The sequence below is a fragment of the Crocodylus siamensis genome, chromosome 2 (assembly GCF_052110815.1).
Source record: "Crocodylus siamensis isolate JL-2025a chromosome 2, ASM5211081v1, whole genome shotgun sequence".
Taxonomy (NCBI): Eukaryota; Metazoa; Chordata; order Crocodylia; family Crocodylidae; genus Crocodylus; species Crocodylus siamensis.
Genome location: NC_143396.1, coordinates 226069190 through 226086245, shown reverse-complemented (window position 1 = coordinate 226086245; position 17056 = coordinate 226069190). Strand labels below are relative to the sequence as shown.

Sequence of the window (17056 nt, the reverse complement as noted above, 5' to 3'; positions counted from 1 at the left end):
GGGGTGTGTGGGGGAGACGCCGCCTCCGCCTCCGCTTCCCCCTGCCCTGCGGCGGCTGCATCTCGGGGGCTGGGGGAAGAAGCCCGGAGAAGCCGGGCCGAGCGGCGCCCGTGGCCGAGGCCGGTGAGGCGGTCGAGAGGGAAGGGGCCGGGGCCGGGGCGGGGCGGGGCGGGGCGGGAGGCGGGCGCGGCGGCGGCGGCGGGCGGGCTTTCCCGCCATGGCCCTGGCGCCCGGCGCCGGCCGCGCTCGCTCGGGCCCCCTAGGGGGGCCGCTGCCCCGCGCCCCCTCAGCCCCGATGAGGCTCCCCGCAGCAGCCCCGGCGCGGCGCCGGCCCGCCCCTTGAGGCTGCGGGGCTGCTCGGGCTCCGCCGCCGCCAGCACCCGGGACAGCTCCGGCGGCGGCGGCGGCACCGCTGCCAGCCCCGCATGCCCCGCAGCGCCCCGCGCTCCGCCAGCCCCATGAGCGAGGAGCGAGCCGGGCTGAGCGGGCGGCCCGGAGCCGGCGGGTCGCGGCGGCTGCGGCTGCGGGGAAGCAGCGCGCCGCCGCCAGGGAGCTGAGGGCTCCGGGCCCCCGCGCCCGCCCCGCGGCCCGCCACCATGGCCAGCGAACCCGTGATTCTCAACGTGTACGACATGGTGAGTAGGAAACAATGCGGGCAGCGGGCGGCTGGGCTGGGGCCGGCTCCCGGGGCTGTTTGCAGCACGTCGCCCTGGTCCAGGGCAGCGCGGGGCCGAGCTCCGCTTGGGAATTGCCCGGGACCCAGCTAGGGGGCGAGGCGATGGCCTCCTGCCTCCCTACATCTCGATGCCCTTGACTTTCCAGGCTATGGGGCAGGGGGCTGAAGGGAGGAGGGAAGCCCCAAGTGGGGAAGGGAAAGCAGATTTAACAGCTCCAGGATGGGGTTTTGTCATCCTCGTCTGCCGGGAGTACTGAAGCTGAGGTGGGGGGGTTAGGAACAAAGCTGGCAGGACTAGCTGCTTTTCCTCTTAGGGGGAACCCTAATTAGTGGAGAAATACAGGGCTTGAGTGGATGCAGTCACTGGGCACTGGAAGAAGTGTTCTGCGTTCAGGGATCCTGCTGCCAAATAGTCCCCCGAAGTTCATAGCGTATGTAACGGTTCTCCCCTACCCGCCTTCTGGGGCGGGGAAGGGGATTATTTGCATTAAACCTGATAAAGCAAGCAGAATGCTTCAGTAAAAGCTGTGACACAAGCAAAAGACTGAAGAGGGCTTTGAAGGAACTGTTTTATTTCCGGGCCGCCAAGCCCGCATGAGAGCAGTACAGACAGCTCGGCTTTAAGGAATCAGCATTGGGTAGCACAGAGCCGGGTGACATTTAGCTGGTAATCTGTGTCTCCTGTTTTGTCTTTTATCAGCCGAGGATCAAAACATTTCTCAGGCCCACAAAATTTTTTAACCAACTTTACTGTGGCAAATATAACTTTATTAGGCCCAACAGCTGACTTGGCTATAAATAACCAATCTGGTATTTTAAGAATGTGTGGAGCGCCACTTAATTTTAATGTCATTCTGTGGTAATTAACATTAACTTTCCATGGGAAGTCCATGGAATATAAAGCCTTCACGTGCCAAATGAGTTATGATAAAATGGCTCATGAGAAACACTAACTATATTAATAATGGGCCACTATAAAGGCCAGCCTTTCATATACAGCAAAGATTAAGTGATTCTCTGTCAGGTGGGAACCTTTTCAGTGCTCTTGAAGATACAACAAGTGAAGCCTATTCAAACTGTAACACCTATATGAAGGGACACCCTGGACTGTTGTGATGTATGCAGTACACAGCCTTTTCTAAAGGTGTTATCTGCAACACTGACCACACAGGCACAAATTTACTCCTTCTCGAGTGCAGTCTTCACTAATTTATAGTCACTTGGTTGGCAGCTCAGAACAGTGGGTTGCTTGTGAAAACATAGGATGTGAACAGAATGTCCTGGAGAATGTCACATCAGCACCACTTCCATTTATTTCTTTGCATTGTTATTAAGGGAATCCCTGGAGAAGTGTCCTAGCTTGTCACACATGCAGGTCAAATCCTACTCTCTATCCTTCAGAAGGGTATAGCACTGGCAGTTGTTTAAGCATTCCCATGGTACTGCAATACTGGAATACCTCAAACCTGAACTTGAGGAATCGCTTCCCAAGCTGAGGGAAATCCAGTTTCCATGACCTAGTCGGTCTATGATTTTTCTTCTAGATGATCGATAAACATGACAGCCACTGACAGTTGTGTTTTTGTTGTTGTGGTGGGGACCCTTGTCCACAAGGAGCTGCACTACAGCCATCAGCTGAATCAAGATTGACTACATTTTGGTGTTTAGCAGCCAGTGAAAGTGTGTATATGTACTTATATGCCAGTCCCCTGTTACCCTTTAAATTAATGATGCTGTAGACAGATACCATTTTGTCTTCATATTGCATCTGTTTTCCTTACCATTGAGTCACCTACAATTCCCTTTTAACATTACAATTATTAGAGCTACAGGCTTTTGCCTGATGCTATGGTTTTGATGCCATAGAGTTTGGAATATAGTCATATCTGTACTTTACTACTTGGAGTGGGAGATTATAGGGAGGGGGGTAGGGAAACAATTGCACTTACATAAATACCTGTTATAAAAGTAGCCTTAATGAAAGAAAAAGACAGTTGGGGATACCAATTAACTGGAATTTAAAGCTCTTCTTTGCTGATGTGGAACATGACCTTGGTATGGCATCAGGGAGCACTTTAAGTACCGGAAAGCTTAGCCTTAGGGTATAAGTTCAATTAAGGACCCTCTCTGCAGATATAAAATATCCACTCTGTGTAGTCTTGTGTATTCAAAGATTATAGCCATTTATCTTTTACCCATTGGATATGTGGTGAGCCTCTTCAGAGAGAAATGCTTGTATTTAATGAACTATTTTGCACAAACAGCTGCTGTAGGTAGCCATGATCACAAGACTTACTCTCTCCAGCATAAAATAATTGTGCAGAAGTCCATCAGTATTGCCAAGCACTCAACTTACTATATCATTAAAAGCAATTCCATCTACCCACAACACAAACAGTGAATATAATGCATTTTGTCCATTGTTCATGAGCATACACAAAAAAGGAGAGAGAGAGAATTTTCCTGGTCAGACAGGATATTTCTAAAATGGAATAGATAGGTAACTCAATTTGGAGTTAAGAACAAGAATCAAAGAACAAGAATCCAGCCCTTGGCTCAAGGAGTGGATGGTGGGGCTCAGAACTTCTTGCCTGAAGGTGTCTAGATTTCATAGACATTAGGGCTAGAAGGGATACCGGGGGATCATCGAGTCCAGCCCCCTGCTCCAGGGGCAGGAAGTCAGCAGGGATCATAGGTCCCTGTCTATAGGATCCCAGTCTAATTTTGATTGAGTGCTGGTTTGAAGTCCCTGTGTGTGGAAGGATGCTTGGAGGTATGCATGATATGAGCTGGCCTGTGGAAGGTTTGATAGGTTTGCTTTGGGATAAGCAACAAAATCAGCATAGTGTCAATGAATATCAACAGACTTTATTGAACGTGAGACTGGTTGTAAACATATTAAAATGTTTAAATCTCTAACAGAATAAATAAAATGACATACCAAAGCAATTCAGTAACAAGCCATCAGTTTTGCACAGATTGGGGTCAACAGTCTGTTTTGTAATGTTTTCACTCAGTTACTGTTACATGGCACCTGTAGGTTGCTAACTTAAACAGTTCTTTATGCGTATCATTGGTCTCTTGCTTTGATCATCTTTAAATCTGTCACGATTCTCCACTGCCTTGCATCACATACAGCAAAATGTGCTATTCTCATCTGGTGGCATTTAACATCCACATTGTGTTGGTGTAAATGACTACCTGAAGTGCATATCAGTGGAGAATCAAGTCCAATATTTACAGTATATAAATAGCTGCGGTACTAGATCTTCTTGTTCAATGACAGCGTGGACTGAGTTGCCTACTGATGTCATTCAAGTTGCTTCTAATTCTCAAAAGAGTAAATGAGAAGCAAAGTCTGTTCCAGTGTATTTCAGACATACCTGATCTTACATTCTTCTTATGATTGCTCCCTTCAAAATGCTAGTCAGCATGTAATTATCTCATTTCAGAGAGCTGGTGACTTCTCCATGGTTTCCAGCTGTCCTTTAATCAATATTTTTTGTAATCTAAGTGTCTGACGGCCAGCACTTGGTAACAAGGGGCTGTCATTGTAAATTTATGCACATGCCTCTCCTGTTTAGCTGCTTTTAGAATGACAGTGTCTTTATCATGGTTCTTATATCACATGCCTCGCTCTGCAATTTTGGGAACACATGAATAGCAATGTGAACGTAGAAATCTTTTCTTCTCCATTGCAGTGATCAGGGCCTGAGATTTTTGCGCATGTGGTATTATTGTGGGAAGCATATGTTGAAGCAACAGTTGCATTCTAGTCTAAAGGTACTGACTTTTGTGGTCAGGCATGTTATATCTAAACATGAGTTCCAGGTGCACAACAGAGTTGCCAAAAAACTCCGTCTCCTGTACAATAGTCATACACTTGAGTCTTCCACTTCTTGTGCAACAAAACTGTTTTGAACCATTGCATTTGTGTACAGTAAGGCATTTTTTCAGGATGGGCCAAACCTTGACTTTGATAGTCAATGGAAAAGCAGGGAAGAAAGCAGAGCATTAAGGTGATGTGCCCATAATGGTCTATAGCAATGGTTCCCCAACTCTGACAGGTTGCAGACTACCAATTTAAAACAGGACAACCTTAAGTACCACTAGCAAATTTTTGCCATTGGTGGTATGCATACCACAGATTTGGAACCACTGATTTATGGTGTTGTGCTACTATACTTTGAACTACCTGCAGCTTCTTAAGGCTCTTGGTTTTATAGGCAAGTTTAAAATATAAAGACCTTCATTATTTTAAATCCATCATTCATGACAGGCAATTGGCCAGTACTGTAATAATCAGCAACCATGGCCAAGTCTGCACTTGAGGGGATGGGTACAATTTTTCTGGCCTACTGTAGGTTTAAAAAATAAAAACTATCTGCATAGCACTCCCCCCCCCCCCCCAACTTTGGCTACTTTGTTATAGTGTGGCAGTTCTTTTAAGGAGAATTAGACCTAGTCACACCTGTGGCTGATTAACCAGATGATGATGAAAGCCTGCAGGTTGTTTATTTGGGCAGAGCTGTAAAGAGGTTCTTTAGCTGGGAGTTTCTGGGGAGTGTAGGGGAAGTAGGGTAAGATTTTTTTAGGCAAGTGGCTTGTTGAGGGAAAATCTGTGGGTAGTAGATAGATTGTGAAGAAAGTCACAGGTTAGGAAGAAAGGATGGCTGATGGGCTGTCCTAGTTCAATGAGAGTAATTAAATCAGAGCCTTGAGAAAGGAACTGAACTGGATTTTGGATGCATTTTTGCTGTCTCTGTGATGGAAGAGACATGCTAGCACTCTACTCTCATTAAAGGGTCTGACTGCATACTAAGACTGTCTGCTGCTTTGATTATGTATCTATGGATGCTTCCAGTGAGGGATGATATTCCACAAGTGGCATATTCTTTTGAGCGCTTCTCTCTTTTTTGTGGGTGTGGGGGGTGAAGTGGAGGACTGTTCTTATCAGCACTCTAGTTCAGCCAACTTTTTGTGTGTGTAAAGGCTATTTTCAAATAAGCTCTTGAATAGCTGAGAGATGCTGCTGCTGTGTTTGTGAAGGTTATGTAGAACTGGTGTCATTTGTCTATTTCTGGCTTCTTAAATCTGTATTGTTCTGCAGTGTTCCCTACTAGCTTTCCTTGCATGTCAACAAGGGAGGACAGAACTTGAATCTTTCCTCTAGAACAAGGTGAGGGCTTGAGTAAAGGAGTAAGTGCCTATCATGCCTCTTTAGCTACAGTTTAGTGGGAAAGAGGAAAAAGCTTCATCCTTGAAGGGAAGATGACAGTCCCTGTAATTAGAATCTTATACATTGTTGGTTTGCAAGCCAGGAAGGTCTGGATCACATTTGTAGAGCTGCCTCAATTTTTCCCCCTGCATTCCTTATAGGACAACCTGGAAGTGGGATGAATTCAGAGAAATACAGTATTTCCAGGCTGTGCTTGGTATAGTTCTCTCTCTTCCAAGAGTTTGTCTTGAATGCAAGGTCTCTTCTATATCTATACACTAAACAACAGTCTTTAGCTCTAGGACTCAGTGCTGCAAAAAGCTATCAAAGTCAGTAGGGCAACTCAGGATCTCCAGCAAGTTGGTGGTACATCTATCCAAAGAACTGCTGGTGCAGTTCACTCTTCTATTTTCCCAGATTATTAGTCCTTCTTTTGGTGACCAAACTGCTTGTTCCCAAATTGTCACCCTGTTCTTGTCAGAGGGCCCTGATGTAGCAGCTTCTATGAAGCAGGAGATGAGGTGTTCTTTATTCTACTTCAGAGTTATGGCATAAGCATTTAAGGCATTCTTATCTGGGAACTGAGTTTCCTTCCTTTCTGTTTCTCTGGTCCCAAGAAAACCTTGGAGATCTTTGGGGTCAGTTGGGAGGGATGGAGGAGATACCATGCTGCTAAGGAATTGCTAGCACTGCTTAATGCATGATTGTTGAGACCCCTTAGTTAATCTATTCCATACCCTCATAGTAGAAATCATGTGACTGCCCTCCCTGGGCTTCCGGGGCAAGCTTTGTTGCTGCTTTCTGGAAGACTAAGTGGAAAATTTTGTTCTCAGGCTCTCATTTCATTCTTGCCTCCCTGTTTATTTGAAATACTCTATTGCCTTTAGAGCTTCATATCTGGCACATTTTAAACAAAAACTTAGATCTGCAGCTGCAACTACCTATAGAGTTGTGGCCAGTCTTCCGGGGTGCTTTCACATGTCTTTTAGTCTTGCATGAGGGAAAACCAGCTTTTGCTTTTTTGTGAGCAACTGAATGCGCTATCTGGTCTGGTGAAAATGTGGCATAACATGGAAGGTGCAGTGCCTTTCAAATGAGCACTGAAACCCCCTCTCCTGGTTTCTTCAGCAAATTGGGGTTAGACTGTGTATGAGTCAAGGTTTTCACTGAAGAAGTTAAAACTAACTCATGCTGCTGGAGACATAATAATGTGACTAGTTCAACTGAAGACTGTAAGATTGACAATTAGGCCTGCTGCTTTATTCTTTGTTTGTTCTGAGTAATACACAAAATGCCAAATATAAATTCCAGCCATTTAAAGAGAAATTCTCTGGCCAAATCACACAGTAAAGTGAATAATATTCTTTTAATTAACCAAGACTATAGCTGAGATCTGGTTAGTGTGCAGGCTGTGAAGAGCAGTACAACTAGGTAGGAAAACTAGGCTTTACTACTGCTTCTCCTCATCCAGGCCCTGCCTGCTAGTGTGGGATGAGGGAACAGGAACAGTAATTTTAACTGGGATAATCAAGCTAGTAGCAGGCAGGATGCTATCTATTATACATGAGTTTCCCTTATGAGAGAGGAGGATAAAGGGGAGTGGTGTGCCAGAGCAGAACATAAGCTGAAGTCCCTGTACACTGCATTGGTCCATTTCAAGCCTTGGATTAAAATGATGGCATGGCACTAGATAGCCCTCCTCCTTTCTATCATTTTGAGAGAGGAAATCAATTGGGAAATGTAAAGATAACAGCAGTTAAGATACTGAACTGCAGCTGAGTCCATCAGTTCAAGTAGAATGAAGAAAAAGAATGCTGGGCATCTGAGAGAAACCAATTAGAGGCCTAAAAGAATATGTGGCGTGGTCTGGATTAATGAGTCGAATAGTAAAATATGTCCATTTGTGCATAATAAATGGGATTTTTGTTGTCTTAGCAACTGCCTGGAAATGTGCCAGCCATTGGTGAAACAGTCCACCTTGATGCCATTAGGATGGGCTACCTGTCTACGGTGCATCTTGTTGCCTATATTTTTCCAGCACTGTCCTCCTTCAACTAACTGTCCTAAGCTTGTGCACTAAACATTTTCCATGCTGACCATACATCAACCAGCCAGCTTCACTGAGCATGCAGGGTTTGTCAATTCTATTGAAGAACTATATCAGGGAGTGCCACAGCCAAGTATTTGGTCAGCTCTATGTGCACTATGCATAGCCTCCTTCATGGTCACTAGGTAGCTACGTCAAAGTGTGGAGAGAATGGAAGGCATAGGCCTAGTAGTCTTCAGTGAAGCACCCCATAGCATGGTGTTTTTGTAGATTAGGTCCTCTTACCACTTTAAGTTGACTGAACAATCGAAAACTGGATCAAAGTAGTGATCTGAGGGGACTTTTAAGTCTCACCTTGCTGCCTGAAGCTTCCTCATTCACATAAGATCTGTGGTGTGGAATATCTTGCCTATTCCAGGAACTGCATTCTCAGGCAATGGAAAGATAGTTGTTCCAGACTTGCTCAAAACCGTAGATTTCTGTTTGAACCACATACAACTCAATGGTTTCTACTGAAGTCTACTTTGGGCTTAAGCTTATCCAAAAAGTTCGTATCTCAAAGCAAAATCATCTTAGTGTTTGACACTTCTGGCAGCGCTATTATTTGGATTCTGGCTTATATGGCTGTCATGTTTCCTAATGTCTTTCAAAAAAAATCTTTAAGTCTTTCCTAAAAATTTTAGTGAAATTGACGCTGATGAAAACTGATAAGTTGACAGTGTTGGAGAATGACCCTTCTTTATCCACCAGACACCTCATGAGCTGTGGCACTATACGTTTTGCCTGTTTTTTGCTTCAGCCCTGGCCTGAGAGAAATTCATTTATGGATGAGAGAGGAGTTCAGTCTCTCTGGCTCCTTCAGTCCTTCGCTTCTGTGCTGACCTTGCCTATAGGGGACAAATTGTATAAACAGTGGTATTTTAGTGATATGGATACCTGTCTGCTAGGACCTGAAACAAAGCTACGAGCCCCAGAAGAACAACTGGATCAACTTATTACCAGGGTAATGAATGTGTCATATCCAAGGGTTCTTGGATAACTGCTTTTGGTCAGTGGTGTTGTGGCCTGAACTTAAACTGGTGTTCTAGAGGTAAAAGCTTCTCTCCTATTAACAAAGCCCTTAATCATGAAGTTTTCCCTTTTATGGTTATTTTCAGTTCCTATTGCTTCTCTCAAATATTGGGATGGTTTAAGTGGCTGAATTGTGAGAGAATGTTGGAGGATGGGGTTGAAAGGGGTGGTCAGTTACCAAGATCTTTTTCTGTTCAGGGGGAACCAAAACAGTTTCTAGTTTTGACATCTTTGCATTAGTGAATTAACCTACATTGCTCAGGAATAAAAAAACAGCACTATCCTATGTAAAATTTGTGCCTTCTTGAGACTGATAAACCTATAGCAGGGTGAAACCAGATACCTTCCCTTCCTGCCTTTTTCAGGGCTTAACAAAACAAAGCATATAAATCAATGACATCCTTTCTTGTTATAGCTAGAAGTGTATGACTGTGGACATCATGGGCTGTCTCTTAAGACTGGAAAACTCATCAACTGCCAGCTGTAATTTAGGGTTCACTGCTAAAAAAACAAAGGTGTCTGGGGAAAGCAGTGATAATGTGTTATCCTGCGGTGCTTACCTTTCTGTGTCTGCTAAATTTCCATTTTTATGTGTATAGGTGCTACACATGCTGAAAGGCTTTCAGCCTATTTGGTAAGTAGCCTGGCTAGCCAGGTCAAAATACAGGTCATTTGCCAGTCACAAGTGAAATATTTGCCACTGAGAAGGCCTGAGCAGATCTGCACAGGGAAAAAGTCTGTTTGCCGTGACGTGCCTCAGTTATACAGCTTTTTGGCCTTTGGCCCTGGGCCTGCTGCTGTTTTCCTGCAGTCATACTAAAGACTCCCCTGGGAAATGTTGTTCCTTTCACCACTTTCTTTTTCTTTTTTTCCCCCAAGCCTTCTGTGGGCAGTTTTTATATTGGATATTGATGTTCTGGGAGGGGTGAAGCATTCTTTACAGTCCTAATTGCAGCTATAGGCTTTCCCATGTATGAATGGTTGGCGAGAACTGCTCTTGAAATGTTGTGCCTTTGGTCAGCAGAGAGACCTCCCTGGATTTGCAACTAAAGGAAAATCCATTGTTGTATACTGCCTAACTTGACTTTCCTGGGAAATAGCCTGTATCTTTTTTTGTTTGTTTGTTCTTTAGGATTACTTCCAATTCTTGGATAGAGAAATTGTATGCATTTGTTCCACCCATGAGGTGATGCTGTGAGGGATTGCATAAACAGCTGTCTATTCTTGGCATTTAAATAAAATCCCCTGTGTAGTACTGGAAAAGGTTACAACTGTACATGTCTCAAGCTGACTATTCTTCACCCACCCCGTACCTCGCCCCAGAGTCTGGTAGTACTTTGTAGTGTTCCCTTCCCCCCTGCTAGCCATTCATGTAATCTGGTGTTATGTTGTCTGCAAAAATGTAATGTGAAGATTTATTAGCCAAGACAGCAAGATGGCTAGTCTTCTATCTGGCAGCCACTTGAGAAGCAAAACACAACTACTTCAACTTACCTAGCTGAGTATCTGTCCTTCTGATGCACTAGCTTATACACATACACAATGTGGAGGTGAAAATGCTTAGGAACTGACTGGAACAGAAAAAAAGTCACCTATGTGGTTTTGATGAAAACCTAGAGAAATACAAAAAGGTTATGGATATAACTTTAGGTTTAATAATCCTGAATACCTTTGGTACCATAGGAAAAGAAAGCAAGTTTTCTTAATTATTTCAGTAGACTGTCCCTCATAACAGGGAACTGTGACTGCGACAGTGGGGTAGAGAGTTTGTGTGTTTGTGTTTTCTTCCCTGACTCTCAGTTGATTCTTGCTGAGGCTCTTGCTAATGCAAGTCACAAGGACCAGTGTTTTTTGTTTTCTCTTGGTCAAATTCTGGCTCTTCTTCCATTGGGTAGAGTGTTGCTAGTGGGGACAGAAAGCACTTGTCTATTGTGGTCTAACAGAACTAGACTCTCTCAGAGGAGCAGGAGAACAGTCCTGAGTAGCAGCTCTTTAAAACATGTGGCAGTGCAAGTGATCAGGATCAGGGCTGGATCTTCCCTGCTCTACCAAATTGGATTGGTCATGTGTCCTTGCTGTCTGCCTGGCTTTGTGGTGTTACTGGGAAAGCTAATGGTTTTCTGAACTTTGTTAATGGTAGTACTGTACCTGCACCTGCGTACAGTACGAGATGAAAAGGTAGAGGAGATGCTCTTTTATCCCTTTTCCTTTAGTCCCCGCCATAGTAACATCAATCTAAGCATCCTACTTTTCTTACTTACAAAGATACGTTTTAGAGAGGTACAAAAGTGGGGTAGAGAGGCCAAAGCCATACTATTATTATTTTTAAAGCCCACTGGAATGAAGTACCAGGACCGCGGATTCAAAGAAAGCTATATAACAAAATACATCACCCCCTTGCTGTATGTGCATGTCTGTAAGTAAAGTTCAGAATATGGCACTATGTGGATCCACTATGTAAATGTGGATTTACTTGGTAATTTATTTCAATGTGCAACTACACTTGCATTGCTGCTCCTCCTGTACGTTTTGGTGTAGTTGAAGTTGGTGTCAGATCAAATAAATCTAAGGAGATGAATATTCTTGAGGTTAATGTAAAGAAGAGTATCATAGTCTGTACTCATCAGCCACTTCAAAACTGCACTTGAACTTTAATTCTACCTCTCATGCATATCAGAACTTGAAGAGTGCTTCCAACTGTCTTTATTACTCGTCATGAGGTCTCGGAGGTGTCTCATTAAAACTGATTTTAAAGCCTATTAAACACATGAACATGACTGCCAATGCTGCATCTCTGTTAAGTGGCACAAATTGTAGGCACTATGAGGACAATTTAAATATCCAAAGAGGGGGAGATGGTGTACTTTCATTTATGCATGGTGGCAAAGAACCATAAACCAGCTCACTCCCTGCTAGGAAGAGACCAGTGCTGTCACCTTGGAGCCTTTACATAGCTACAGCACATATTGTTTCAAGACAGAACAATATGTTCTTGGGGTCACAACCTCTCCAGCCAGATATTGATCATCACAACATTCCTTTAAATATCATGTGTTATTACTGCCATAATGTACATGGTGTTCAACCAGTCTAATTGACTGAGTAGTAGAACATTCACTTGGATAACAAAAGCTAGTTTTTTAATGGGATGTTGAAAAAGGTGCCTGATCAACATGCTGAGGTGTTTCCAACTTGGGTATTTAGCTCCTAGAATGGAATCCCGTAGCATCTGATGAAGTAAACTGTGGTTCATGAAAACTTATGCATTACTGATTCTGTTAGTCTACAAGGTGCACCTCTACCCTGCCTTCTGCCATTTATTACACCTTGCAAAGTGGCCAGGCATAAAGAAGCCAGAGCACATGTTTCTCTCCTCCCACCTGCTTATCTCCTGCTCTTTTCTTTTTATGCTTCAAGGCACCTTTCAGTTGAGAATCACTACCCTAGATGCACCAAGCGTCCAGTTACCTGTATGCTCCTCTTTGTGTCTTATTGTGCATAAAGACATCCTGATAAATGGATGCTTATTTTTATGAGTGAGAACATAACAGAGCCATAGTGATTGGCATGTCATAAATGATCTTTCTCACATTTCCTCTCCAATCAAGCTGCTGTCATAATCAGAGATCATCCTTCATTTGTGTATAATGATAGATTGAGAAATGCCCTTTTTTCCTTCCTGCCACTGTTTCAAATAAAAATTGTTTGGTGACTGTTGTGGAATAGTACTAGTGTTTACCATCTGCATGGGAATCAAAGGCTGTTGATAGTGCTTTGCTTCAGTTCACATTGCACCACCAATGAAACATACCCCTGGACCTTAACCTCCAATGAAACTTCTAGCTCCAGTAATACACAGGTCTGTTGGGGAGCCAGAGACTCCTGAGTTTTAATTCTGGCTTCAACTGTGTCTGTCCCTTCTTTGACAAGTCACTAAATATCCCTATCTATAGAAATAGGACCTATATTTTTTTCCTGTCATAGGAGGAACAGTTGAAGGTTAGAATTGCTCGTGTGAATGCTGGCTATATAAACAACATATGTACCCTTACACAAATTCATGTAATTCCTTTATGGGTCAGAAATAACTGCCTGCCATGTAAGGCAGTAGTTCCTCTTTCCCCTCTCACTCTATTGTCCCTGAAGGCTCTATGAGGTATGCTTGTTTTCCAGTGTGCACCACTATTTCTGGTTGAGTGATAAAAGGAAGTATTCTTAATCAAACCTACTTCTAGGACCCAATCCTGCTCAATTTAATGAGAGCATAATTGGGTTCACAAATGCTACTTTGACTCTGAGACGGAAGCAAGCCCTCTGATTAGAAGTGGCTGCTCATTCTTTCAACTGGAGCAAATTCCCATCCCCCTATCAGCTGTGTATGAGACTGGGGACAGAAAGGCAGATATGCCTTCTTACTGAAGTGCTGTGTAGGATTCTATTTCCTGCTGGCAGTACTGCTTTAATTTCCTTCCCTAGAGCTTCCTTGAAAGAGTTTTTCTCCTATTTATATATTCAAGTAAGAAGTGTGGGGTGATACGTGTAAGTGCGTGGGGTTGTTTTGTTTTTCGTGGGGGAGAGAGGGAGGCAGCCCGTCCACTTTGCTCCTTGCTTTTATTGGCCTTTTGACCACATATGACAGGTGAAGTATTTAGCCGCAGCCTCCCTTTCTTTCATTAACAAACAGGCTCCCTTGGGGAAAACTGTTGGCTTTGTGACAGCTGAAATTTGATTTCAGAGGCAGTTTTTTACTTTGCCATGTAGTAAAGTGGTGAGGGAAGTGATTGGAAAAAGGAAATATTATTCAACTCTTTGCATATTTCATTTAATTTTAGAAGCAAAGTCAAAGAAAATATAATCCTATGAATGCAGATGTCATGCATGTATGTGTTGCATGCACATGCACAATCACAGAGTACCTGCTTTTATTGAAGTGGCAAACATTTTGAAACAATGCAGGCATGTTACTCTCTACGTAAGAGGCTGGATGGTTGAAGAATGCAATATGTAATGTAGCCTGCCTCTCTACACAGTAAAGTAGGCCAGGCTGACCTCTGTGCTGCTGCAGAGCTGAACTGTTATTGGTATCTGAGTTAGCTCATTTAAAATTAGCTTGGGTATCTCTATACTACACTACAGTCAGAGAAGTGATGTGTGGTATAGGCATTCCACAGTTATTTGATAAGCCCTCTCAACAAATGTTAAAAATTTTGAAGTGCTTGGAAACTATTATCTTTACAACACCCCCTTCCTGAGTGTTGGTGCCTACAAGAATTCTTTGTAAAATGTGAGCAGGGTTTACTTTTCCTAAAATGTGGCCAGTGGAGATGCTGCTAATTGGTGTCAGCCTTTTTGAGATTAACCTGGTGTCTAGTAGAGCAGTCCTCTAGGAAATGGAAGATCTGGACTTTAGGCTCTTCACAGTCTGAGGGGATTGCAAGCTGTATCTCCCATGTCCCAGAGTGTGAAGCATGCTCTGTTTTTTAAAAAAAATACTAGGGGGCTCTAGGCTTTGAATCCCAAGTGTCTTGTTTGTAGGTCTGACTTTTGTCACTAGCTCCTGAGAAGAGCAAGAGTTCAGACATACCTCTATGATTAGTGTATCCTATTTGCTCTCTCTAGGTAGTTCCCTATCCAAGATTTAAGTTGTTGTTTTTTGTTTTTTTTTTAATTTCCTTTCTGTTTAGCTCAGCCCATGCTCTTTATAGGCATCTAGGCCTGAGTTTTGGGTTCTGAGATAGGGGCTAGGCTCTTAGTACAGGTTCCCTCACCAACAACGCTTTTGCCAAACACAGTTTTGAGTATCCACACTTCAGAGAAAGGGGTGGGGGGTAGTACAGTCTGAAAATGCCCCCCACAGCCTCCCTGGCCCTGCTTATGGCACTTACTCTCCCAGCCCCCACAGCCTTGCTGGTACCCCTTACTCCCCCAGCCCTGCTGGTTTTGCCAACCACAGAGAACTTTCAGGAACCTAATCCCTGTGGTTAGCAAGGGAAACCTGTATTCAGATGCTTATGTCCTTTATTGCATCTTGTCCTAAGTAACTTATCCAAGGTCACAGAGGAAATCTTTGAACCAGGAATGGATCCATATCTCCTAATCTCCAGTTTGCTACTTTCTCCACCAAGCCATTGCTCCTTAGTGTGAACCTTAAGTACAGTCAAACTTACTTGGTAAGGTGTTTTGGAGGACTGTAAAAACCCTGGGTTTGGTGGCAGTAAGGAGAACTCCTGATGACTCCCAGAAAAGCTGCAGCAGCCTTACAAAGAAGAGTGTAATAGACAGTGGGAAGCAGGAGCACAGAGCCACAGAAAAATGTGAGCTGGTATGCTACCTTGTTTAATTTAATTTTGTGTGGTTATAGCCCATGGACTTACTGTTTATAGTTGACTGATAGACCAGTGGTTTGTGGTCGAGGCTGTAGGGGAGGAGAAGGCCTCATTAGCACCTTGGGGCACAGTCATAAAAGACCAAAGGGCTCGGTGCACTAGTGGGTGCAGCTATATAGGCCTAGTAGCCCAGAGCTGGCTGCAGGACTTTGAAGCCAGGTCCCAGTGGGTGGATCTTGGCTAGTAGCCTGAGCTATAAGAAAGGGCCAAACCTGAGGAGGCAGAAGACCCAACAACTTGGCATCCAGGGGCTCAGGGTGAAAGTGGGCCAGAAGGCCTGGTGCCATAGCAAGAGCAAAAGAAGGGCCATGGACCTAGAGAGTATTAAGGAGCTAGAGCCAAACCCTACCTGGTGGGTTTAGACTGTTAGGCCTAGCTATAGAAAGGGGGGCAAAGCCTGTGGTGGCTGAAAACCCCAACACAGAAGTACAATAGGCAGTCACCTGCTTGTAAGACCATCTAAACAATATTTACATCAAGACGTGGCAGAAGAGTAAAGGCAGGATACAAGACAAAAGACAGAAGTGAAGCATTAAGGGACTTCAAGGGTGCCCCTCATTGGCCACTAGAATGCTGCTGGGGAGGACAACCTGTTGCAGGGATGTAATGTTTTATCAGGTCCTACCACCTCCTTACTCTTTCTGTTGGACTTCAGATACCTCCCATTCCTGCAGCACAGGATGTAACACTGGGAAACGTCTTATTTCTCTGCTCTTTCTTCTTTGAAATTTCCATCTTGATGACATGTCCTCATTCAAAGGAACTTTCCTAGGCTTCTGTTGAGTACTTTGGCAACAGGATTTAGGAATGGTTCTTCCTATGCTTGTTACTTTTATAGAATGACTTCTGTAATGCACCCTTTGTGATTCAGTCTGAAGATAAGTCATATAATAATGACTGGCCCAGATCAGATGGGATAAGTGCCCAAGTTGTTTTCTTGGATTCTGTAGAATCGAAAGAACAGGAGATGTAGTTAAAATGGCAATTACTCCATTAGGTTTGCCTATCCATTTTGAGAAGTAACTAGACTGCAGTGTTGCATAGATTTAATTCAAGCAAAAATTGCCCATTATACTATGGAAGAAAGTGAATGTACAGATGTATTTTAGGCCATCCCTTAAGTTATTTAATTCACAAGATTATGTGAGTTCCTATTTAGTTTGGAAGATAATTAATTTGAAAATTGCTTCCCCCACTCTGCTCCACTTGTCAGAACAAAACACTCCCTAGAATGTTCATGCATAGACTTTGGAAACACTGCTCATGGTCCATTCCTTTATTGAGAAGGGAAAAAAGGCCACCCTCTATAGGCTCTAGCAGCCCAGAAGCATCTTTATGCAGAAGGTACCAGTCACCGTTATCAGTTTGGCAGGTGGTAGGTGGGGAGAAAAGTGATCCTGAGAACTGTGTGGGTGGTGAAAAAATTAATTCTAATGAACTGGAAGAGCAAATCCACAGCGGGCAGAGAGCTTTGGATTTCTGCCCTGCTGGATGTGGATAAATGCAAGAGAATCATTTTTGCATGCAAGAGCTAACTGGGCAATTACACCGTAATCTGAAAACCTTTGCTCAAACTGTATCCTGACTACTTGATGACTGGGATGGCTTCTTTCCCAGCTGCCCACAGACCATGCATGTTGCCTCTCTGAGGGGAACTC

General features: G+C 43.8%; 1 protein-coding gene across 1 annotated transcript in view; it reads left to right on the top strand.

The window, feature by feature from the left end:
- Positions 1 to 211: 211 nt before the first annotated feature.
- DESI2 (desumoylating isopeptidase 2) overlaps positions 212 to 17056 on the top strand; it is an 88165-nt gene continuing 71320 nt past the window's right edge. Inside the window, exon 1 of the mRNA XM_090033249.1 lies at positions 212 to 635. Within this exon, the coding sequence (XP_089889375.1) occupies positions 597 to 635 (39 nt within the window). The 5' untranslated portion in view covers positions 212 to 596. The remainder of the gene's footprint in view (positions 636 to 17056) is intronic.